At 47.1% G+C, this 26,159-nt stretch overlaps 1 protein-coding gene across 1 annotated transcript in view; it reads left to right on the top strand.

Annotated features, from left to right (window-relative positions):
• Nucleotides 1-10,319: 10,319 nt before the first annotated feature.
• MREG (melanoregulin) overlaps nucleotides 10,320-26,159 on the top strand; it is a 240,989-nt gene continuing 225,149 nt past the window's right edge. The window contains exons 1-2 of the mRNA XM_073646639.1: nucleotides 10,320-10,506; nucleotides 22,713-22,787. Coding sequence (XP_073502740.1) covers nucleotides 10,440-10,506; nucleotides 22,713-22,787 — 142 coding nt within the window. The 5' untranslated portion in view covers nucleotides 10,320-10,439. The remainder of the gene's footprint in view (nucleotides 10,507-22,712; nucleotides 22,788-26,159) is intronic.

Below are 26,159 nucleotides of genomic sequence, written 5' to 3'. Positions count from 1 at the left end.
TTCTTCGGGTTGGTCTTCAGGGTCCTCGTCTTCAGGGTCCTCGTCTTCGGGGTCCTCGTCTTCTTCGGGTTGGTCTTCAGGGTCCTCGTCTTCAGGGTCCTCGTCTTCGGGGTCCTCGTCTTCTTCGGGGTGGTCTTCAGGGTCCTCGTCTTCAGGGTCCTCCTCAGGGAGATCCAGAAAGATTACAAAGAACCATTTCAAAAAGCTTGAACTTGGAAATGTAGCAGAAGGTACAAGAAGGCTGAGGAACTACCGAGGACCAGCTGACGGTACTGGAACCCAGATGGGTAGTAGAAGGTACAAGAGCCAATGGAACTACCGAGGACCAGCTGACGGTACTGGAACTCGGTTACTAAGTAGGAGGTACCTGTGCCAGAAAGCACTACCAAGGACCAGCAGACGTTGGTGGAACTTGGATACCGAGAAGGAGGCACCTAAGCCAAAGGCACTGCTGAGAACCAGCTGTCGGTACTGGAACCCGGATGGGTGGCAGAAGGTACCCATGTAAAAAAAAGTTTCAAGGCCGCGAGCCAGCCGCAGATACCAAAACACACAGTCCTACAGGGGGTGCTTGTCCTATTGGCACTATGGAACCAGCCTTCATTGCCAGATCCCGCAGCCCACATAGGAGTCACCTAAACTGCAGGCACCATAGAGTCGGCTAACCCGACCGCAACACGACAGGACAACGCATTGGAGGCAAAGTGACGTTGACACTACCCGGAAACAGCTGGCGTGCTGGAACCAGGCTGGGCAGGAGGGAGTACCCGTGCCAAAGACACTGCTGAGAACCAGCTGACGGTACTTGAACCCGGATGGGTAGCAGAAGGTACAAGAGCCAATGGAACTACCGAAGACCAGCTGACGGTACTGGAACTCGGTTACTAAGCAGGAGGTACCTGTGCCAGAAAGCACTACCAAGGACCAGCAGACGTTGGTGGAACTTGGATACCGAGAAGGAGGCACCTAAGCCAAAGGCACTGCCGAGAACCAGCTGACGGTACTGGAACCCGGATGGATAGTAGAAGGTACAAGAGCAAATGGAACTAACGAGGACCAGCTGACGGTACTGGAACCCGGATGGGTAGCAGAAGGTACAAGAGCCAATGGAACTACCGAGGACCAGCTGACGGTACTGGAACTCGGTTACTAAGCAGGAGGTACCTGTGCCAGAAAGCACTACCAAGGACCAGCAGACGTTGGTGGAACTTGGATACCGAGAAGGAGGCACCTAAGCCAAAGGCACTGCAGAGAACCAGCTGACGGTACTGGAACCCGGATGGGTAGCAGAAGGTACCCATGTAAAAAAAAGTTTCAAGGCCGCGAGCCAGCCGCAGTTACCAAAACCCACAGTCCTACAGGGGGTGCTTGTCCTATTGGCACTATGGAACCAGCCTTCATTGCCAGATCCCGCAGCCCACATAGGAGTCACCTAAACTGCAGGCACCATAGAGTCGGCTAACCCGACCGAAACACGACAGGACAACTCATTGGAGGCAAAGTGACGTTGACACTACCCGGAAACAGCTGGTGTGCTGGAACCAGGCTGGGCAGGAGGGAGTACCCGTGCCAAAGACACTGCCGAGAACCAGCTGACGGTACTTGAACCCGGATGGGTAGCAGAAGGTACAAGAGCCAATGGAACTACCGAAGACCAGCTGACGGTACTGGAACTCGGTTACTAAGCAGGAGGTACCTGTGCCAGAAAGCACTACCAAGGACCAGCAGACGTTGGTGGAACTTGGATACCGAGAAGGAGGCACCTAAGCCAAAGGCACTGCCGAGAACCAGCTGACGGTACTGGAACCCGGATGGGTAGCAGAAGGTACCCATGTAAAAAAAAGTTTCAAGGCCGCGAGCCGGCCGCAGTTACCAAAACCCACAGTCCTACAGGGGGTGCTTGTCCTATTGGCACTATGGAACCAGCCTTCATTGCCAGATCCCGCAGCCCACATAGGAGTCACCTAAACTGCAGGCACCATAGAGTCGGCTAACCCGACCGCAACACGACAGGACAACGCATTGGAGGCAAAGTGACGTTGACACTACCCGAAAACAGCTGGCGTGCTGGAACCAGGCTGGGCAGGAGGGAGTACCCGTGCCAAAGACACTGCCGAGAACCAGCTGACGGTACTTGAACCTGGATGGGTAGCAGAAGGTACAAGAGCCAATGGAACTACCGAAGACCAGCTGACGGTACTGGAACTCGGTTACTAAGCAGGAGGTACCTGTGCCAGAAAGCACTACCAAGGACCAACAGACGTTGGTGGAACTTGGATACCGAGAAGGAGGCACCTAAGCCAAAGGCACTGCCGAGAACCAGCTGACGGTACTGGAACCCGGATGGGTAGCAGAAGGTACCCATGTAAAAAAAAGTTTCAAGGCCGCGTGCCGGCCGCAGTTACCAAAACCCACAGTCCTACAGGGGGTGCTTGTCCTATTGGCACTATGGAACCAGCCTTCATTGCCAGATCCCGCAGCCCACATAGGAGTCACCTAAACTGCAGGCACCATAGAGTCGGCTAACCCGACCGCAACATGACAGGACAACGCATTGGAGGCAAAGTGACGCTGACACTACCCGGAAACAGCTGGCGTGCTGGAACCAGGCTGGGCAGGAGGGAGTACCCGTGCCAAAGACACTGCCGAGAACCAGCTGACATTACTGGAACCCGGATGGGTAGCAGAAGGTACAAGAGCCAATGGAACTACCGAAGACCAGCTGATGGTACTGGAACTCGGTTACTAAGCAGGAGGTACCTGTGCCAGAAAGCACTACCAAGGACCAGCAGACATTGCTGGAACTTGGATACAGAGAAGGAGGCACCTAAGCCAAAGGCACTGTCGAGAACCAGCTGACGGTACTGAAACCCGGATGGGTAGTAGAAGGTACAAGAGCAAATGGAACTAACGAGGACCAGCTGACGGTACTGGAACCCGGATGGGTAGCAGAAGGTACAAGAGCCAATGGAACTACCGAAGACCAGCTGACGGTACTGGAACTCGGTTACTAAGCAGGAGGTACCTGTGCCAGAAAGCACTACCAAGAACCAGCAGACGTTGGTGGAACTTGGATACCGAGAAGGAGGCACCTAAGCCAAAGGCAATGTCGAGAACCAGCTGACGGTACTGGAACCCGGATGGGTAGCAGAAGGTACCCATATAAAAAAAAGTTTCAAGGCCGCGAGCCGGCCGCAGTTACCAAAACCCACAGTCCTACAGGGGGTGCTTGTCCTATTGGCACTATGGAACCAGCCTTCATTGCCAGATCCCGCAGCCCAGATAGGAGTCACCTAAACTGCAGGCACCATAGAGTGGGCTAACCCGACCGCAACACGACAAGACAACGCATTGGAGGCAAAGTGACGTTGACACTACCCGGAAACAGCTGGAGTGCTGGAGCCAGGCTGGGCAGGAGGGAGTACCCGTGCCAAAGACACTGCTGGGAAACAGTTGGCGGTGCTGGAACCCAGGGTAAATACTAAAAACAGAGTGGAGCCAGAGGCGCAATTGGAGCAACTTTGAAATCTGTAGTAGTGTGAATGTGGACAGAGCAGGAGAAATTTCCGGACACATAGCTGGGGATCAGCTGACCTTCCTGAACCCCAATAACACTTGCGCTAGCGTTGACTGTGCAGACGGAACTTCTGAGCAGCAACTAGCGGTATTGGAGCCCAGGGTAAATACTAAAAACAGAGGAGCCAGAGGTGTAATTGGAGCAAGTTTTAAATCAGTAGTACAGTGGATGTGGACAAAGCAGGAGAATTTGCCAGACACACAGCTGGGGATCAGCTGACGTTACTGAACCCCAATAACACGGCAGCAAGTGTTGACTGTGCAGACGGCACTTCTGAGTGCCAACTGGCGGTGTTGGAGCTCAGGGATAATACTGAAAACAGAGGAGCCAGAGGTGTAATTGGAGCAACTTTAAAATCTGTAGTAGTGAGAATGTGGACAGAGCAGGAGAAATTGCCGTCCGCACAGCAGGGGAACAGCTGACGTTACTGAACCCCAATAACACGGCAGCAAGTGTTGAATGTGCAGACGGCACTTCTGAGCGCCAACTGGCGGTGTTGGAGCTCAGGGATAATACTGAAAACAGAGGAGCCAGAGGTGTAATTGGAGCAACTTTAAAATCTGTAGTAGTGTGAATGAGGACAGAGCAGGAGAAATTGCCGTCCGCACAGCAGGGGAACAGCTGACGTTACTGAACCCCAATAACACGGCAGCAAGTGTTGAATGTGCAGACGGCACTTCTGAGCGCCAACTGGCGGTGTTGGAGCTCAGGGATAATACTGAAAACAGAGGAGCCAGAGGTATAATTGGAGCAACTTTAAAATCTGTAATAGTGTGAATGAGGACAGAGCAGGAGAAATTGCCGTCCGCACAGCAGGGGAACAGCTGACGTTACTGAACCCCAATAACACGGCAGCAAGTGTTGACTGTGCAGATGGCACTTCCGAGCGCCAACTGGCGGTGTTGGAGCTCAGGGATAATACTGAAAACAGAGGAGCCAGAGGTGTAATTGGAGCAACTTTAAAATCTGTAGTAGTGAGAATGTGGACAGAGCAGGAGAAATAGCAGTCCGCACAGCAGGGGAACAGCTGACGTTACTGAACCCCAATAACACGGCAGCAAGTGTTGACTGTGCAGACGGCACTTCTGAGCGCCAACTGGTGGTGTTGGAGCTCAGGGATAATACTGAAAACAGAGGAGCCAGAGGTGTAATTGGAGCATCTTTAAAATCTGTTGTAGTGAGAATGTGGACAGAGCACGAGAAATTGCCGTCCGCACAGCAGGGGAACAGCTGACGTTACTGAACCCCAATAACACGGCAGCAAGTGTTGACTGTGCAGACGGCATTTCTGAGCGCCAACTGGCGGTGTTGGAGCTCAGGGATAATACTGAAAACAGAGGAGCCAGAGGTGTAATTTGAGCAACTTTAAAATCTGTAGTAGTGTGAATGAGGACAGAGCAGGAGAAATTGCCGTCCGCACAGCAGGGGAACAGCTGACGTTACTGAACCCCAATAACACGGCAGCAAGTGTTGACTTTGCAGACAGCACTTCTGAGCGCCAACTGGCGGTGTTGGAGCTCAGGGATTACAGTTCCGGTGGTAGAAACATGAACACAACAGAAGACCTGGATACTGTTGCCAACCAATTATTTATTCTGGAAGAGGACTGGCAAATTCATGAGAGATCCAGGCCTTGTTCATTTTGAGAAAAGTAAGCCGGTCAACGTTATCGGAGGATAGTCGCATGCGACGGTCTGTTAGTACACCACCTGCGGCACTAAAGACGCGTTCCGATAATACACTAGCAGCAGGGCAAGCTAGCACCTCCAATGCATACTGACTAAGCTCTGGCCATGTATCCAGCTTACAGACCCAAAACTTGAAGGGAGAAGAGCCGTCTGGGAGTACACTAAGAGGGCAAGACATGAAGTCTGTCACCATCTGACGGAAACGTTGCCTCCTGCTGACTGGAGCTGTCTGTGATGGTGTAGACATTTGTGGCGGCGGGGACACAAAACTTTGCCACATTTCGGCCATACTGGTCTTGCCTTGTGCTGAGGCGCTGCTTCTGCTCCCTCTTTGTGCAGAGCTTCCTCCACTGCCTCGACGCACTGAGCTGCTTTGTAAAGCACTAGCAGCACTGCTCTCGGTTGGAATGGAGAATATGATGGAATGCACCAGTGCGTCTTGGTACTCCCGCATTTTACGCTCCCAGTTCAATGGTGTTTTGAGGCTTTGTAAGTTGTCCCGGTAGCGAGGATCTAGGAGGGTGGACACCCAATAATCAGCCGTGTTGACAATGTGGGCGATGCGGCGGTCATTTCTAAGGCACTGCCGCATGAAATCAACCATGTGCTGCAGACTGCCAACTGGCCAAGAAACGCTGTCCCCTGCTTGAGGCGTGATCTCTGCCTGCTCTGCATCACCCCACCCTCGCTCTAGATACTGACTACTAGAGAATTGTGTACCTCCCTCCTCTGGACAGATGTCTTCCTCATCCATTGACTCCTCCTCATACTCCTCACAAAGTGTCCCCTGCCTAGGCCTTTGTGAGGAACCATGTTGCGCAGACTGTAGAGAAGCAGATGGCATTTGTGACTCCTCATCCTCCACCTCTTCCAAAACCTCGTCCCTTAGTGCTTGCAGTGTTTTTTCAAGCAGGCAGATAAGGGGGATAGTCATGCTGACTAGTGCATCATCTGCACTCGCCATCCGCGTGGAATAATCAACATTAACGTGGCAAATGTCCTTCATAGAGGCCCACTCAGTGGTGGAGAAGTGTGAACGGCGCGCACTGCGACTTGTTTGCGCCTGCTGCAGCTGGTACTCCATTACTGCTGCCTGCTGCTCACACAACCTCTCCAACATATGTAACGTTGAATTCCACCTGGTGGGTAGGTCACATATGATGCGATGTTCCGGAAGACGTAATCGGCGCTGCAATGCGTGATCTTGCGTTGCTGGAATGCCGCAAGTGAGCGCACTCTATGCGGACCTTGTGAAGCAGTGCATCAAGATCCGGATAGTCCCTCAAAAAACTCTGCACGACCAAGTTGAGCACATGTGCCAGACATGGGATGTGAGTGAGGTTGCCTAAGCCCAGAGTTGCCACCAGATTTCGGCCATTGTCACACACTACCATGCCTGGCTGGAGATTCGCTGGCACAAACCACATGTCGCTCTGCTGCTTGATAGCATTCCAGAGCTCCTTCGCTGTGTGGCTTCGATTCCCCAAAGAAATTAATTTTAATACGGCCTGTTGACGTTTGGCCACGGCTGTGCTCATATTGGTCACCATAACAGGTAACCGTTCACGGGTCGATGTGGAGGTAGACCGTGACGGCTCCTGCAGCGCTGATTCAGAGGAACTGGAGTATGAGGAGGAGTCAATGTGTACAGACTGGATTCCTGCAATCCTTGGAGTTGGCAGAACACGTACAGCGCCACTCTCAAGATCTGTACCCGGCTCCACAACATTTACCCAATGGGCAGTGAGGGAAAGGTATCGTCCCTGTCCATGCTTACTGGTCCACGCATCGGTGGTCAGGTGGACCTTGCTACTGACGGCGTTTTGTAGCGCATGTTTAATTTTTCCCTCCACATGATGTTGCAGGGCAGGGACGGCTTGCCTGCTGAAATAAAAGTGGCTGGGCACGTTATATTGTGGGACTGCCAATGCCATAAAGTTATGGAAGGTGTCAGTCTCCACCAGCCTGAATGATAGCATTTCAAGGGCCAGTAGTTTAGCAATGCCAGCATTCAGAGCCTGTGCTCGGGGATGGTTTGCCGAGTATGGACGCCTTTTCTCCCATGCCGGTGCTAACGATGGCTGTAGACTGGCCTGGGAGTGTGAGGATGACTGGGAAAGTGGCGCTGTGGGTGGAATTTCACTGTGTCTCTGTACAACAGTGACAGAGATTCTTCCATGGCGATCCTGTGAGGAAGCCGAACCAGCTGTGTGTGAGCTGGAGGAAGAGGCTACAACACGAGCTGAAGAGGTGGTAGGTGGCGCTGTAGGTTGGCCTAGGTCTTCAGTGTGTTTTTGTAACTCCACCACGTGCTTGGTCCGCACATGTTTCCACATATTTGTGGTATTTAGGTTGCTGACACTTTTCCCTCTTTTCACCTTCTGATTACACAGCTTGCATTTGACAAAGCAAATGTCATCTGCAACTGTGTCAAAAAAGGACCAGGCACTGCAAGTCTTGGGAGTGCCCGCTTTGGATTTTGGAAGAGCCATGCTCCTAATGGGTGCCGAAGTGGAGGCTACAGGCAACCAAGTCTGCCCCCTCCCTCCTTTTTGGGCTGTTCAGGGAATCTCTTCCTCAGAGCTGCTCCCACCACCATCCTGTCCTTCACGCCATGATGGGTCAAGGACCTCATCATCTACACCACCCTCTTCAAACAACTGCTTCTCCTGGGTAGTCTCGACAGCACAGTACGCACCAGAAAGTGGCAACTGAGTCTCATCATCAGATGCGTACTGAGGTGTGCTGCTGCCCATAGGCACTGGCCCACCCGCCTCTTCAGATTCAGAGAGACAAAACGGTTGCGCATCACTGCATACTACCTCTTCTTCAAATTCTCGAATTCTGCTTGGCTGGCCCCCTCTTTCCAAGCCAAGAAATTCAGAGAACAGAAGTAGAGATGGCTCCTGTCCAGTGCTCTCTGACTGCCTGGGCAATTTGGCAGGTGGTGAAGAGACAGATGGGTGCTCTTCAGTGCTCAGGACCTGAGAGGATCTGGAACTAATTCAAGTCAATGCGTTAGCTGCCATCCATCCGACAATGGCTTCAATTTGGTCCTCCCGCAGCAGTGGGGTACGGCTAGCTTTTACAAAGCTGCGCATAAAGGACTGTTCCCTGGTAAAACTGGGGGATGCTGAGTCACTGGTGCCCGCAGCAGGCACAGAATCCCCACGTCCTCTCCCTGCAGGCACAGAATTCTCACGTCCTCTCCTTGCAGAAACTCCACGCCCACGACCACAACCACTACCACATGCCTTACTCCCTGCCTTCTTCATCTTGGTAGACTGATAAAGATAGGCAGAAAAGTACTAAGGGCTTTGTGTGCTTATTCCTGAACAGCTGCTAAAAGGTATAAGAAACACTAATTTTATAAAGTGTGGACTAGACTTTAATATGAGCTAATGTGGCCTACACAACTGTAAAGTGGAGTATTTGGTGAACTTTATTTAGGTTTTTTTTGTCACAAAAAGACACTGGATGTGCCCAAAGATGTAATACCGATAGTGTCACAAACTTTTTGTAGCTATTACAATGTAGGAAAGCAACCTACAATGCAATAGATGAGGCTACAAAAAATAGGCTAATACTAATCTGGCTGGGGCTGCAGGGCCCAATGCTGCAGAAAGGCTCCTCTATCTACTCCTATATAGTGTGTTTGGAACCAATGTAGCTGAATACGGATGGAACCACCACACTAATAGGAGAAATCAGGAAAAATTATGAATTGGCAAAAAAGGACAATGTATAAGGCAGTGACACACACTGAGTGCACTACAACCAGATGTGGCTGAAGCACACACTACAGGGTGAGCTGCACTCACACACACAGACCTTGAAGACAGCGGTGAACAGTGCAGATGCAGAGCACTGTGCACTAGCGCTGCAAGACAAAAAAAAATTCTCTATCTACTCCTATATAGTATGTTTGGAACCAATTTAGCTGAATACGGATGGAACCACCACACTAATAGGAGATATCAGGAAAAATTATGAATTGGCAAAAAAGGACAATGTATGAGGCAGTGACACACACTGAGTGCACTACAACCAGACGTGGCTGAAGCACACACTACAGGGTGAGCTGCACTCACACACAGAGACCTTGCAGACAGCGGTGAACAGCACAGAGAACTGTGCACTGGCGCTGCAAGGCACAGCGATTTATAAAGTAGCTTGGGTAAAGCAGAATAGACCAAATAGGTAGCTAAAACTGTCCCTCAGAACAACAGCATCCTATCCCTAACTGAATTCACAGCAGAGTGAGCTCAAAATGGCGGCGGCGGCTTTTATAGTGCATCATGACATCATTTCAGCAGCCAATCACAGCCATGCCATTAGTTAAGATGCCTACATGCCTAACAGGATGTGCCCACACTTCTTAGGATCCTCATTGGCTGAATAAAATGAAACTGGCTCATTGCATTATGGGAACTTCCGATTCCGGTATACGATATTGCAAAAGTATCGGAATGCTCAACACTACTTATAACTCATTGGCATATAATTTCAACTATGGCTTTCTCTAAAACAACAAAACGGATTTCTACAAGAAAGATAAGGAATTACCGTAATCTGAATGAAAGCACCTTTACATGCATGCCATTTATTTTGGGATAGAAAATCCAGATAACAAGTTTTCTTTAAGTTCATTTTCCATTTTGTGGCAGCCAAGAGGTTATTTATAACTGGTGGTTATGTCTAATAATTAATGTAATGTGTAAAGTTGGATAATTCTAGAAACATGTAAAACATAGAAACATAGTATAATATTAGTAGATTTTTTATGATCCTTTCCTTCAGTTGTATGACCAACTTTAATCACTGAGCTGTCCATTTCTGAGCTTCATTTACCCCAAGTCTTTGATTTATTTACTAATATATTTTAGTATGTCCGACCATTTTAATATATGAAGAGCTCAACGGAAAGCAATTTTAACATGACACTTGACCTAATTAATTAATTAGTTAATTAATTAAGAATAAGCCGCAGCCTAGGACCTAGGTTTGCAGTCTGGATGTACCAGCTGCAATATATGAGGAGTGGATGTACCACCACATTTTTCCCCCCTGCTCTCTCCCTCTCCCCACCTGTGTTGGTTCAGCTGCTGCTTGTGCAGTTTTGCAAGCAATCATTGAGCATCAAGTGATTTCAGCACAACCTTCGATTACAGAAAATGAAGGATCCTCAAAATGCAGAAAATTCTGCTTTGCAGAAACAAGGATCGAATCTAAAGACAAAAGGTATTGGTAGGACTGTGCAAGTACATGTATCTACTATCTATCTATCTATCTATGTGACGCTATATTTTATGCCTCTATTATATAGCATCTTTATATAGTGCTTGTGCTGGCTTGCGTTATAGGTATACCACTGTAAGAAAATATGTGTCTAGTTGTATATATCCGATGTAATTTTCATAAAATATTCTGTTCTATTGTTAGAAATCTCTACAATATTAGACATGCAGGTTAAATCAGTAGAGAATAATCTGTTATGCCTTTGTTTTTGTAATTCTCATTAAGGCCGATTCAGCAAATTTCCTTGACAATGAATGTCACATCAGACCAAATTATTATCAATGTCATTGTATGCGTTGTGCAATATCTTTGTACCAGTTAAATTGTATCATATTAATTAGGATGATTTAAATTCTAGACTAAAAAGAAATAGTGAATTATTCCTTGTAATTTGGAGAATGTCACCAGTTGATGATGTAAATGCTGTGATGATAGTTTATTTATGTTACATGAATTACTAGTGTTAAATAAACACTGAATCTAAATTGTATCCTTGTCAGATTTACTCAATCTATGACTGTATAAGTGAATAAAATGTAGGTAATGTGACAATGAGATGAATGACCTTTACAAATGTCAGATTAATTGATTTCTTTTCTACATGGTATGGAGTTATAGTAGGTATATATATATATATATATATATATATATATATATATATATATAATTATAATATTTATGTAACACTAAAGATAATAAAAATCTTTGAAGATAAATAGTACCAGTGTTGTATGCCATACATGGATGACTGCAGACCTGTATTATTGAAGGGGTCAGAATAGACGTATGTAATGACGTAGGAGGCAAATATAGACCTAATGTCTAGAGGGAGCAAAAAGAAGAGGCTGATGCAGCATGTAGCATTGAATGGGTAGTAAAATGAATAAATAATTATGCACTGTGTGAATGTGATAGCTGGTAACACTAGACACAGCTGTGTTAGCAGATGTTACCCTATGCAAGGAGAAGCAGTAAAGGGAAGGTGTGAAGCTGCAGGGCGCAGGCTGCTGTGGATAGGGAATAAGTGAATAATTTCCAGACTAACAGACTTTTAAATTTCTAGAAAAACACATATGAGCATGAAGGTAAGAGTTATTACGGCATCCCGACCCATGATCCATACATAAGAGGAGAACAATACAATATATAAAATATAATAAAAAATTTAAAGCTGTAATTTTCCCTTTACGAACAGTGTCTGCAGGGCTATGGCAAAATCTGTGAAATTCTGCAGTATTTCTGTTTCTATTTCTTTTGGCTGATTCTGCAGTGAATAGCTGTGCCAAGCAGTCTGCACTCCAATTAGCCACAGCGATGCTATAGATCACATGTTCCTGTGATGCTGGAACACCCAGCGTGATAGCTGTGACTATATTGTCCCCATGGTAACTGTATTTCTCCAATGCATAGGGTCTTAGATGATAAAATGCAGTGTATAAATAAAATATCAGGCAAGAAACAGTTGTCCTTGACTGTAAGGTTTTAAAGTAGATCTGTCACCAGGTTTCACAATAAAGTGTCATATATTACTAAATTGATCTCTTAGACCCGATGAGGATACTGTGATTACTTTGAAAATACATGTCAGAATGACTGTATAATCCTTTATGAAACTTCGACCCTACTTCCTCCCATCTCTTCAATGTCCTTCCTCCCTGCTGCTGAGATCTAGCTCTGCACAGTGTAAGCTGCAGCTGTCAGTGAGTGGATGGAGATAGAATACACTGGGACTTATGAGCTCTCTTCACCTAGACTCTTAAAAATGTTTATCTTTAAACAGGACCTGTCATTTGGTCAAAAGTGACTAGTGTTTGCTCCTATTTTATTCCCACTCCAACCCTGAGAATTTTATTTTTTATTTTCTTAAAATCCACCACATTATTCTAGTGATATGGGCATTTTTACTTGGTGCTAAATTTAATGGGGGCATGGTGACTAGCCCAGGGGAATGGGGATGACTCGGTACCAGGGCCTTTAGCCTGGCCTTTAGGGATGTCACGGTGGTCAGCTCCCGGGCCCTTACCCTGGGCCGCTCTTTAAAAAGGGGGGGTTGATATTTGTAAAGTTTATAAAAGAAAGAGTTTGTGACGCCACCTGTGGCTTCTGGTGAGGATCACCAGCGCTGCGCAGTCCACTGAGGCCGGTGATAAGGCAGCTTGATGGTATAGCTCCCCACAGGTAGAGCTGGGCCTCAGGGCAGTATAGGAACGGGGATGCAGGACAAAGAGACTCCGCCGGGACCAGAGCAAGAACAGGGACAGGCACGATAGTCACTTCAGTACCTTTTACTGGTGGAATTTCAGGCACTCCCCTGAGCACTGTAGGGTGAAGGGTGTATGTCCGGATCCTCCCCAATGAGCAGGTTTTGGGCCTCCTGGTTCTGCCTTCTGCGTAGTAAGTTTCTGACCTGCCTGGAGCTAGGCCTAACTTTGTCTCTGTCCTGCGCTGGCTGACCTTGTGGTAGGGCCTTCTCTTGGAGTGCACGCTCCCGACTTACGGGGCCTATGTGTCTCCTGGCTCTTGTACGTATCAGCACTTTAGCGATCCTGGGACCTGTAGTTCTCCAGGGATTCAGGTTTACCTTACTGGGTCGTGGAGATCCCGGCAAGCTTCGGACCCGGTGTCCGGTAACTGATTCGGGGTGAGCTAGGTAAGCTCCTCTGCCCCCTATGTACTAACTCTCCACTCGCCTTCAGCCTCACTCGGGGCCCTCACTAGGCTACTCACACCGCAGCCGGAACACTGCTCTTCTTCGCCGCTCTCAGAGCGTCGGCACACTCCTAGCCCTCTATCCTGAGCTCTGTGAGTTCTAGTCTGGACTCACTCCACAGACTATACTGAACTCTTTCTGCAGGAACTGCTAGGCTCTGGCTCGACTGCACTGAGTCATTCTGTGTCTGAGCAGGAAACTGCTGAATCACTTTCTGGGCTGCCTGGCTCCACCTTCCCTTTGATATCTCCCTAACGGGCTCCCTCTGGTGGTCTGAGGTGGAAGGTGGACGTGTGTGAATGCTTATGAGGGCCTCTTGTGGAGGAATCCGGTAATACACCCCTCTAGGATCTGTCAGACCAAGCACAGCTGGGCTTCACATTCCCCCCTAGTTAAACTCAGCACTCCCGGTCTGAAGTACATTTTATAAAAACAGTAACAATAGGAAATATAAGCAATACTGGAACAATCTTCCCTTTATGGGAGGCACATTTCTTAAATGTTGCATAACAAAAACATTATAACATATAAAACATTTTCAGCAGTTCAAAAATGGTGCTCCTTCCGGGGAAGCACCTATCCTTGCTAGGCTGGCCCAGCCGGGTCATCAGCCGTAGATGGCGGGGGTTTGCTCTCGTCCCCCACCTTGTGGACATTCAGGGCCATGGTTATGACAGGAGATACGGGTCCTGCTGGTGGAGCAGCGGGTTCGGCCTGCTCATCCTCGGGCGCGGGTTGAACTTCAGGGACGTTGACCGGTAGGTCGGCGTTCTGCTGTTCGTCGGACATCTTGGCGCCCCCCTAGTTAACCGTGGCCTACCTTCTGGTTTTTATTCCGGTAGGCCGCAGCTCCGCAGGTGACGGTTGTCTTTAGGACCTTGCGTCACTTGCGTCCTACGTCAGTGCGTTCAGAGACGCTCCGTACAGGACCTGACGCTTCCTGATTTGACGTCGAGGCGCGGGGCGTGCCCGGGACTTCGCGCTCTTTGGCAGGTACGCCCCTTATTTTCCCGCGGTTACGACCTTCTTCTCGCTCAACGGCCCAACAATGGTGGCTATTTTCACCACAACTTTACGTACACAGTTCAAAATAAAGGCGCACAGTACCCGGTGGCAACGGGCAAAACACTCCGTCGTTGCAGCGGGCACGCAATCCTGTTCGTGACGCCAGGAGAGAATGACTAGCCCAGGGGAATGGGGATGACTCGGTACCCGGGCCTTTAGCCTGGCCTTTAGGGATGTCACGGTGGTCGGCTCCCGGGCCCGTACCCTGGGTCGCTCTTTAAAAAGGGGGGGTTGATATTTGTAAAGTTTATAAAAGAAAGAGTTTGTGACACCACCTGTGGCTTCTGGTGAGGATCACCAGCGCTGCGCAGTCCACTGAGGCCGGTGATAAGGCAGCTTGATGGTATAGCTCCCCACAGGTAGAGCTGGGCCTCAGGGCAGTATAGGAACGGGGATGCAGAACAAAGAGACTCCACCGAGACCAGAGCAAGAACAGGGACAGACACGATAGTCACTTCAGTACCTTTTACTGGTGGAATTTCAGGCACTCCCCGGAGCACTGTAGGGTGAAGGGTGTATGTCCGGATCCTCCCCAATGAGCAGGTTTTGGGCCTCCTGGTTCTGCCTTCTGCGTAGTAAGTTTCTGACCTGCCTGGAGCTAGGCCTAACTTTGTCTCCGTCCTGCGCTGGCTGACCTTGTGGTAGTGCCTTCTCTTGGAGTGCACGCTCCCGACTTACGGGGCCTATGTGTCTCCTGGCTCTGGTACGTATCAGCACTTTAGCGATCCTGGGACCTGTAGTTCTCCAGGGATTCAGGTTTATCTTACTGGGTCGTGGAGATCCCGGCAAGCTTCGGACCCGGTGTCCGGTAACTGATTCGGGGTGAGCTAGGTAAGCTCCTCTGCCCCCTATGTACTAACTCGCCACTCGCCTTCAGCCTCACTCGGGGCCCTCACTAGGCTACTCACACCGCAGCCGGAACACTGCTCTTCTTCGCCGCTCTCAGAGCGTCGGCACACTCCTAGCTCTCTATCCTGAGCTCTGTGAGTTCTAGTCTGGACTCACTCCACAGACTATACTGAACTCTTTCTGCAGGAACTGCTAGGCTCTGGCTCGACTGCACTGAGTCCTTCTGTGTCTGAGCAGGAAACTGCTGAATCACTTTCTGGGCTGCCTGGCTCCACCTTCCCTTTTATATCTCCCTAACGGGCTCCCTCTGGTGATCTGAGGTGGAAGGTGGAGGTGTGTGAATGCTTATGAGGGCCTCTTGTGGAGGAATCCGGTAATACACCCTCTAGGATCTGTGAGACCAAGCACAGCTGGGCTTCACAATGGCACACAAGGTAATACTAACGCCACGAGAGAATCTTGCTAAAGACTAAAAATTACCACTGAATAAAAAGGACCCATATCGCTGGAACTGAATAGCGGATTTAAAAAACAAATAAACAAAAAAACTGAATACTAGGGAACAGTAAGGCTATGTGCCCACGATGCAGAAATGCTCCGGATTTTTCAAGGTCTTCTACTGAATCTGTACTCTTTTCTGTGCAAGCTCTCAGACGTTGAACGCTCCAACCTTCTGAGCGGCACACTTCTAAGACTATGTGCACACAATGTGCATTTTTGATGCGGCAAATCAACATGGATTTGGCCCCAAAAATGCATTGCAAACCTTATTCCCGCATTTCCCATGAAATTGGCAAGATCTGTGCACATGATCAGGAATTTTCCTTACAGAATTTCATGTACGGAAAAAGAAGCAGCCTGTCCATTCTTTTTGCGTTCTTGCCTGCATTTTTCCTATATGACGCGCCCAGGGGATGGGGAACGACTCGGCGCCTGGGCCTTGTTGTTAGTTTTGGGGGATGCCGTGGTGGCCGGCTCCCGGGCCTGTACCCTGGGGTCACTCTTAAAAAGCAAGGAATGGGAAAAGTTATATGGGATAGGGAAAGTTTGTGACGCCACCTGTGGTGACTGGTGAGGATCACCAGCGCTGCTACAGTCCTCTGAGGCCGGTGATCAGGCAGCTTAGTTGGTGCGGCTCCCCACAGGTGGAGCGGGGCCTCAGGGCAGCGTAGGAGAAGGGATGCAGGACAGAGGGGACCCAGCCGGGTCAGAGGAAGGGTAGAAGAATAGGCACACTCACAACAGTTCACTTCAGTACCTTTACTGGTGGTGTTTCAGGCACGATCCAGGGCGCTGTAGGGTGAAGGGTGCATATGAGGACTCTCCCCAGTGAGCGGGTGTGGGGCCTCCTGTTTCTTGCCTTTTCCTGATAAGTTTATGACCTGCCTGGAGCTAGGCCTAACTTGGTCTCAGTCTTGCACCTGCTGACCTGGTGGTAGGGCCTTCTGTTGGAGATCACACTCCCCGGTCTCTTGGGCCTCCGTGACTCCCGAACCTGGTATAACAGTCAGCTTTTGGTGTTCCTGGGACATGTAGTTCACCAGGGGTTCTGGTTGTTTCTGCTGGGCGTAGAGATCCCTGCAGACGCGGACCCAGTGTCCGGTAAATGCTTGTCGGGTGAGCTGGCTAAGCTCCTCTGCCTCCTATGTACCTTGCTTACTCCACTCGCCTTCAGCCACTCTCGGGGCCCTCACTAGGCTTCACACTGGCAGTAGGCCTCGCTACTCTTCACCGCTCTTATGACGTCGGCACGCCTTAGGCTCACTAACCTGAGCTCCGTGAGTCTGGGCTGCACTGACTTTCTCACAGACTGACTCTCTGTGGACTCCAGACTTAAACTGTAACTGAACTCCTTACAGACTTGACTTCAGACCAGACTGAACTGCCTAGCTCCACCTTCCCTTTTTATAACCCTATCCGGGCTCCCTCTGCTGGTCTGAGGTGGAAGGTGGAGGTGTGTGTGTGCTACGAGGGCCTCTTGTGGAGGAATCCGTCCATACACCCCTCTAGGATCTGTGGCACCAATGCGCAGCAGGGCGCCACATATACAATGCATTGGAAAAAACTCACTGAAAACGCAAAAAAACGCATCAAAAACGCACAGAATTTCCGCAGCGTTTTAGCTGCCAAGAGGTGCAGAATCTTGCAGAAATGCTGCAGAAATTTACCCTGAGTTTTTTTGAGTGATCAATGGGGGTCTCTGAAATAGGGCCACCATGCTGAGGAGAGAGTTAAAATATAAATAATTATCCAAAAGTTTTGTTCCTCTTTAAGGTATATCAATCAATTCATATTTCTACTGCAATAACTGAGTTTTCTGAATATGAATCATCATTAAAATGCTATAAAAAAAAGTTTGTCACCATGACAATTTCTCTTTTTACTATTTTGATTTGTTTTTTTAATGCTCTAGGCATGACTATTTTCAGACCCTTTTTCTATAGAATTCTCTTTATGAAAATATGCAAAAAATGTGTGAACAAAAAATGTCTTGTTAAAATCCCTTATGAAATTGATAGCATTTTTTACAAGCCACAAACCTCCTACAAAAAAGGATGTTTTCCAGTCTTATAAAATTGATGTTCTATCAATAATAAATGCTATCACTATCAGATTGGGGTCCAACTCCTAGCACCTCTGTCAGTCAGCTACAGTGGTGGCCAAAAGTATTGGCACCCCTGCAATTCTGTCAGATAATACTCAGTTTCTTCCTGAAAATGATTGCAATCACAAATTCTTTGGTATTATTATCTTCATTTAATTTATCTTCAATGAAAAAGCACAAAAAGAATTGTCCTAAAGCCAAATTGGATATAATTCCACACCAAACCTAAAAAAGAGGGTGGACAAAAGTATTGGCACTGTTTGAAAAATCATGTGATGCTTCTCTAATTCGTGTAATTAACAGCACCTGTGACTTACCTGTGGCACCTAACAGGTGTTGACAATAACTAAATCACACTTGCAGCCAGTTAACATGGATTAAAGTTGACTCAACCTCTGTCCTGTGTCCTTGTGTGTACCACATTGAGCATGGAGACAAGAAAGAAGACCAAAGAACTGTCTGAGGACTTGAGAAACCAAATTGTGAGGAAGCATGAGCAATCTCAAGGCTACAAGTCCATCTCCAAAGACATGAATGTTTCTGTGTCTTCCGTGCGCAGTGTCATCAAGAAGTTTAAAGTCCATGGCACTGTGGCTAACCTCCCTAGATGTGGACGGAAAAGAAAAATTGACGAGAGATTTCAACGCAATATTGTGCGGATGGTGGATAAAGAACCTCGACTAACATCCAAACAAGTTCAAGCTGCCCTGCAGTCCGAGGGTACAATAGTGTCAACCCGTACTATCCGTCGGCATCTGAATGAAAAGGGACTGTATGGTAGGATACCCAGGAAGACCCCACTTCTTACCCCAAGACATAAAAAAGCCAGGCTGGAGTTTGCCAAAACTTACCTGAGAAAGCCTAAAATGTTTTGGAAGAATGTTCTCTGCTCAGATGAGACAAAAGTAGAGCTTTTTGGGAAAAAGCATCAACATAGAGTGTACAGGAAAAAAAAAGAGGCATTCAAAGAAAAGAACACGGTCCCTACAGTCAAACATGGCAGAGGTTCCCTGATGTTTTGGGGTTGCTTTGCTGCCTCTGGCACTGGACTGCTTGACCGTGTGCATGGCATTATGAAGTCTGAAGACTACCAACAAATTTTGCAGCATAATTTAGGGCCCAGTGTGAGAAAGCTGGGTCTCCCTCAGAGGTCATGGGTCTTCCAGCAGGACAATGACCCAAAACACACTTCCAAAAGCACTATAAAATGGTTTGCGAGAAAGCACTGGAGACTTCTAAGGTGGCCAGCAATGAGTCCAGACCTGAATCCCATAGAACACCTGTGGAGAGATCTCAAAATGGCAGTTTGGAGAAAGCACCTTTCAAATATCAGGGACCTGGAGCAGTTTGCCAAAGAAGAATGGTCTACAATTCCAGCAGAGCATTGTAAAAAACTCATCGATGGTTACCGGAAGCGGTTGTTCGCAGTTATTTTGGCTAAAGGTTGTGCAACCAAGTATTAGGCTGAGGGTGCCAATACTTTTGTCTGGCCCATTTTTGGAGTTTTGTGTGAAATGATCAATGATTTGATTTTTGCTTCATTCTCTTTTGTGTTTTTTCCTTGCAAGCAAATTAAATGAAGATAATAATACCAAAGAATTTGTGATTGCAATCATTTTCAGGAAGAAACTGAGTATTATCTGACAGAATTGCAGGGGTGCCAATACTTTTGGCCACCACTGTATGTAACAGAGGCCATAGTTCTCAGGCAAGATCTGAAGCCTGTAAAGAAGCACTTCCATCAATGTTTTCATCTTAATATATTGCAGTCATCATATTATATGGCACTGTGTACTTACAATTGCTCATTTTGCCTTTCTACCTAGTTACTTCTTCTCTTTTCTCTGCTCTATGTAGAAACAGGAAGTCTCTTTTCCCTGCATGAATCATTCCCCTCTTCAACTCTTGACCCAGCTGCTTCTCTCCTCCCTCTGCCAGGGACTTTTACAGTGACTCATAAAGGAAAAATAGACCTCCTGTTTCTACATAGAGCTTAGAAGGATTCAGCTAGTCAGTTTTTAATCACGTGATGTTATAGACCTAATGGAAAAGAGAAGAATTAGCTGGGTAGAAAGGCAAAATGAGCAACTGTAAGTGCACAGTGCTATATAATATGATGACTGCAATATATTAAGAGGATAACAATTTTGATGGGAATGCTTCTTTTAATATTAGTTATGCTGGGTATTGCAGTCAACATTGTCTGATTGAAGCAAACATTTGTCTGCAAAAGCGACAGAAGATTAGTACAGAGGAAATATAATTTAAATGATTATATTTAGAGTCCCTCCCTCCTCCAGTCCCGCCTTCATGCCTGTAGTATATGACACGCCCACGTGTGTGGGTTACCCGGAGCCGGGTCTCTTGTGGGATGCTGGATGTTGTAGTCTCCACGTGGCGGTGACCCGGTCCGTGGCTCAGGGTGGTCAGACCAGTGGCAGTCTTTTATATGTTTTAGGTTAATGTCCGACTACGCCACCCGCGAATTGCGGTCAGGGTGTACCGCCACTGCGAGGTAGACCACTGAGGCTGGTGTTGTGTGCGCAGCAAAGGATGGGACAATTCCCCACGGGAGGAGTATAGCCTCAGGGCAGTGAGTGTGGATGATGGGAGTGATGGTGCACGGGTGAAGCAGGAACGACTCAGAGTCTTTGCAGTGCAGTTCAGGGTCTTTACTGATGATGATAAGGCAGACCCTCCCGGGAGTACTGGCTAGCATAAGAGGCCTGGTCAGTCTGTGAACAAACAGGAGTTCCCCTGGCCAGGTGGAGTTGTAGGCCTCCCCGTCTGACTGCACTCTTCCTGGCTACCTTGCTGTAAGCGAGTGGAAGTAGCCCACGTCCCTGAGTATACCGTATGGTGCTCACCCGTATGGCTGGTGACTTGGACCCTCTGGTAGCTTCCGCTCCTCGCTGGCGGTACCGGTCCATTGTGTGTGACTGAGGATCCGGGCTTCCTATGGCCAGAGGGCCTGAAATCCCCTGCCGGCTGGTTTCTGCTGCTGGATATATAAGTCCTCACAGCCTCGGACTCCGTTGTCCGGTCGTAGTGTCTTCAGCCAGGATGAGCAATATCTGCTTCCAGTCCCTGGCACTCAGCTCCTGCTCCTACAGAGCTCCTAGATGTTGCTTTTCCTGTGTCTGCTTGTTCTTCACTCTCCCTCTGCTTTCTCTCTCTGGAGCTTCACTCACCTAACCCTGCCCCAGATCCAGCTTATATAGGGCATGGGCTCCTGACCAGGGAACCTCCCACTTGCTCTCAGACGTGATAATTCTATTACTGTGGTAACCAGACCCCTGGGGTGCCACATATACAGTGATCTGATCTTGATTCTTGCTCTCCTCCCTCTCGTCTTATCTACTGTTAAAGGGAATCTGTTGACAGGTTTTTGCTACTTAATATGAGAGCAGCATAGTGTTGGTGGCAAAGACCCTGATTCCATCGATTCCACTTACTAGGTTGTGTGTTGCAGTTTCAATAAAATCAGTGTTTTATCAGCAGGAGATTATAACTACAGGACTAGATGTCCTGTGTCTGCTAGTCAAATGATCTATGTAACCCCACTCCCACCACTGATTAGCTTACTGTCATTGTACAGTATGTCAGTATGCAGCCCAGCAAGTGATAAATCGTTAGAATCAGGGTCTCAGTCTTTACATCATGCTGCTTTTAAATTACATAGCAAAAACCTGTTGAACTACTCCCTTTAATGGCCACAAGGTTTAGAGTGGCTGTCAGCAGTAAGCAAGCCATTTGCAATGCATTTCTTATGATGCAGTGGAAAGCAATTCAGGAAGCAACACACCGTGGACATGTGCGCAAGCACTATGTGTGACCCCAACCTAAGCAATTATAAACAGAAGTAACTAAGCAGATGTGATTCTTTTCTTAGCATAAGAACCTTTATTTATTTTAAGTGAATTATGCCTGTTTAAAAAGTAATCCATCCTTATCAAACTGGCTGTGTGTATGAGTGGCTCCCCTTTTAGAATAATGTAGACGTTGTGCAGTGCAACAAGATTTTGAACAGTCTTCAGCCAGTAATCATGAGGCACTCCAAAAAGCCCATCAGATTCAGGTTGCACTCAAAGTTTCTGTCAGCTTTGACCTGACCAACAGGGTAACTGTAGGTCTCTGGGGGGATTTTTCGAGTCTACAACCTGTTATGCATCTATGGATAATTGTGGCTGCTATGCCACTTTTCATGGATTTTACCCACTAGCAGTGAGCATCTGCACGCTATGAGGATCCTCCATTGCCGAAAGCAGGAGGTCATGTGACCACAAGTGTGCAATTTGCATACTTCCGGACACATTCCGACTAAATAGTATCTGGCCTCAGTCAATACACTTGCATTGAGTGAGGCCACGCTCATCTTCTCGGCACATGGCCGCATGTATGCAAATCACATACTTGTGGTCAAAGCCTGCTGCTTCTGGTGCCAGCACTGGAGAATCCTCACAGTGCATGCATCGTGAGGATTTACAAGTCTGCAGTCACATAAAGTGACTACAGACTTGTAGCTTAAAGCCAGACAACCCTTTTAAGGACCGCTCATCAATATTAGTAAAGAGGTATTTGCACAAATCGTCTTCTGGCTTCCCTCATGATGGCATCATCTAGTGATAATGGCTAATATTACACTATTATTACAGTATAACCTCTAAGCACTGAAATACATGCCAAATACAATATGGCAGAAAAACAATGTAAAAAGTCTCATTAGTAAGGGGTACTAAGGCTCCGTTACATACAGCCTGCTTAGCTTTTTTCTTCTACTAGTATAAATATAAAAAAGTACTTTAGCACCAAACTTTGTAAAATCTATATGATCCTCAATATTGCTGAAGTAGCAGTTAATAAATGATTCCAAATGTATAATTTATGAGTTATTAAATTTTACATTTGCTTTTTTTCTAGGATTCAATCTCAATGAAGCACTCCTGGTGCCCAAGCAAATTATCAATAAAGCTCTGTGTGTCAATTCCCCAAATGGTGAGTGTGATAGCTGAAATTTTCTGTAAACTTCTTTAAAGTTTATAATGCGTGTGTACATGAGGAATAACAATTTCTGTTCATTATGACTTATATCCTGCATTTTTTATATATTTCATCTTTGCAGACTCTGTATTTAACTCCTTACTGACATACTGTATGACATAGAGTAAGCACAAGCTGGCACTTTGACTGATGGCAGCTCCCAGGATGAATAAAATTTGTTTTCTCCAGAGAGCTGCACTTTCAATGAGATGGCCCGACACCTCTTTAATGCTATTAACCTGCAGATTAATAATATTTGCAGGTTAATACATAGCTCCCAACCGTCCTTGATCCAGGGAGAGAGTCACAAATTTGGGTCTCTGTCCTGTTATTCTGAGCGGTGAGCCAATTGTCCCGCCCTGCCCTCATCAGTGTAGCATTGCACAGCGTGAGCACTGACCAATGTGCAGCGCTATACAGATTAGCGACCCCTCTTCTCTTTTGTAGCTACAAAGCACCCAGTGAGAGCCATGTTCTGAATAGAAGCTTCTATTGATGGGTTGTTTCCGACAGATCCAAGACAAAGAGCCGGCTCCCTGCTAGAAACGATGGGAGCCGTCACTCCGGTGAGAGCCGCTAAAGTATATATTTAGAAATATAAGTGGTGAATATGTGGTTGTCTATCTGGATGACATCTTGGTTTATTCATCTTATATTAGGTCACACATCTGACATGTATGTTCTGTATGTCAAAGATTCCAAAACAATTCCCTATTTACTAAACTTGAAAAATGTGTGTTTCTGGTGCAGGAGGTAAATTTCTTGTCCACTAAAGATTCCAAATAAATCACTCTAAGGTCCAAACTATTAAAGAGTGGGTGCATCTCAAGTCCCTTAAAGCCTTGCAGCATTTTCTTGGGTTTGCAAATTATTATTGGAAATGTATTAAAGATTTTCCAAGATTGCTAAACCACTGACTGACTTGACTAAGAAGGGGTAAGATGTGGTTAACTGGCAGTCTGAGTCTATCCATGCTTTCACTGAATTAAAAGAAAATTTTTCATCTGACTCCATATTAGTACAACCTAATATAGAGCATACTTATATTATGGTGGTCAAACCTCTGAGATTGGAGTGGGAGTGGTGCTTTCACAACGTACGCCATCTCTCACTTAACTTTGTCCATGTTCCTTCTTTTCACGAAAATTTTCATCAGGAGAGAAGCATTCTGACATTGTTAATTGTGAATTGTTGGCAATTAATTAGACCTTCGAGGAGTGGCATCAAAGGTGCCAAACATCTAGTCATGGTTATCACTGACCGCAAAGAGCTGACTTGCTTATAATCAGCTAAAACACTCAACCCTAGGGCTGTGATCTTTCCAAGATTTGATTTTGGTGGAACCTGGAACTAAGAGTATAAAACTCTAGACACTCCAGTAGTTTCTGTCCATTTCAGTCTGAGGACTCTGAACCAGTTCCTATTCTTGCCGATGGTATAATGATACCTTGTTTCCCTAGATCTCATAGAGGAGTTTCATAGATCCCAAGAGTTAACCCTTGGTAATATTCCCAACCAAAATTGTTTGTTCCCCCTCAGTTCCATCCACAAATTCTACAGGAATCCCATGACTCTGTTCTCGCAGGCCGCCTGGATTAATAATACAATTTCACTTGTGGCCAGGTATTTTTGGTGGCCAACTATAGTTCGAGACTTTAAGGAATATGTGCTTGCTTTTAAAATTTGTGCCCAAGCCAAAAAAAAACGTACCTGTCCCACCGGACTCCTTCAGCCCCTACCAACTCCAAGAAGTCCTTGAACCCGTGTCTCCATATATTTTATTATTGACCTCCCACCCTCAGAAGGAAAGACTGTTATTTGGGTAAATGTGAACAGATTTTGCAAGCAGTCTAATTTTCTTCCTTTTTCTGGGTTGTCTAACTTTCAAACCTTAAGTAAGTTGTTTATTTAACACATTGTACATCTACATGACATTCGAAAAATGTTTCCGATTGAGGAACTCAGTTTGTTTCCAAATTCTGGTGGGTATTCTGTTACAAAAAAAAAAAATAGAATTGTTCTTTTCAACTGTCTATCACCCAGAGACTAATGGTCAGACTAAACATGCTAATCAGACACTCAAGCAGTTTATTTCATGTTAAATCTCTGACCATCAGTCTGACTGGTTGGAAAATCTGCTTTTATGCAAGTTCGCTATAAACAATTAGTATCAAGAATCTATTAAGACCTCCCCGTTCTTCTGCAATCTTGTATATCACTCTCATTTTGGTTCCTTTTCGATTTCCGAATTGGACATCCCTGAAGTTCGAAAATCCATAGTGTAAGGCAGCGCTAGTCATCATGCTGGGGGACACCAGCCACGTTTTCCAGTATTTCACAAACCAGCAGTTTATTTTACTTCATAACTGCTATAACCGAGTCCAGTGGCTCGCCGACATATTACATATCATGTCCAGGAGCCTTTCAAGTGGCAGACAGGCCCACTTGGCTCCAGTTACAGCCTCCAGCAAAGTCACTTATAGAAATGTCCACATCAAGCAGTGCTTTACCTTTGCCGGGTTTTAGCTGCTTCAGACTTGTTCTGCCACCACTGTGGCATTACGGCTTCCCAGATGGGGGTCTCCAGCCCTCGTTCCTTCAAAGGCTACTGGTATGTGGTCTCACCTCACATCCAGCCTCTGCTTTCCAGGACCCTTGCCTTCCAAGCCTCTGGCCCTCCAAGGCTACTGGGATCGCTTACACCTAAGGATCCAGCCTCCGCCTTTCAGGCTTCACCAGGCTTCAATAGGCCTCACTAGGCCTCACACTCTAGCGGTGTCCCACACGGGAACAGGCCTCACACCTTACACACCCTATCTCAAAATTACCAGGGTTTATATATCTTCCAGTGCACACACAGGACCTGTGCTGATGTCACAGTCATGTGATCAGACCTTCTGTGTGCACAGGACCTGTGCGATGTCACAGTCTTGTGACCAGTCACCTGGGGGAGGTACATGGTCTGTCAAAACACACCCTGGACCATTACAGTAATGCCGCAAGCCGCTGCATTACATATCCCCCGCTCTGTTCAAACTTGTGGGGTTGAACACATAATATACACTATCACATTATAACCCTCAGTTCACACAGAGACCATGTACTTGACAATTGCGCTGCTCAGCCCCTGGAACATTAGTCATCGACATTAGCCCATTCCTTAGGGACCTACCATTTGTCGTTGTCACTGACTTCGTCAAGTCACATTTCCGGGTCGTAACTTTGTCAGACCTCCCCCGCTCCCAGCAGTCAGTCGTAACCTTGTCAAACCTCCCCCGCTCCCAGCGGTCAATACAGCAGTGTGACTCACATGCCCTGGTATCTAAG

Source organism: Phyllobates terribilis, unplaced genomic scaffold, assembly GCF_046119375.1.
Source record: "Phyllobates terribilis strain yellow unplaced genomic scaffold, ASM4611937v1 Scaffold_9__5_contigs__length_417890890, whole genome shotgun sequence".
Classification (NCBI taxonomy): Eukaryota; Metazoa; Chordata; class Amphibia; order Anura; family Dendrobatidae; genus Phyllobates; species Phyllobates terribilis.
This window is presented reverse-complemented; position numbering and strand designations above follow the sequence as displayed.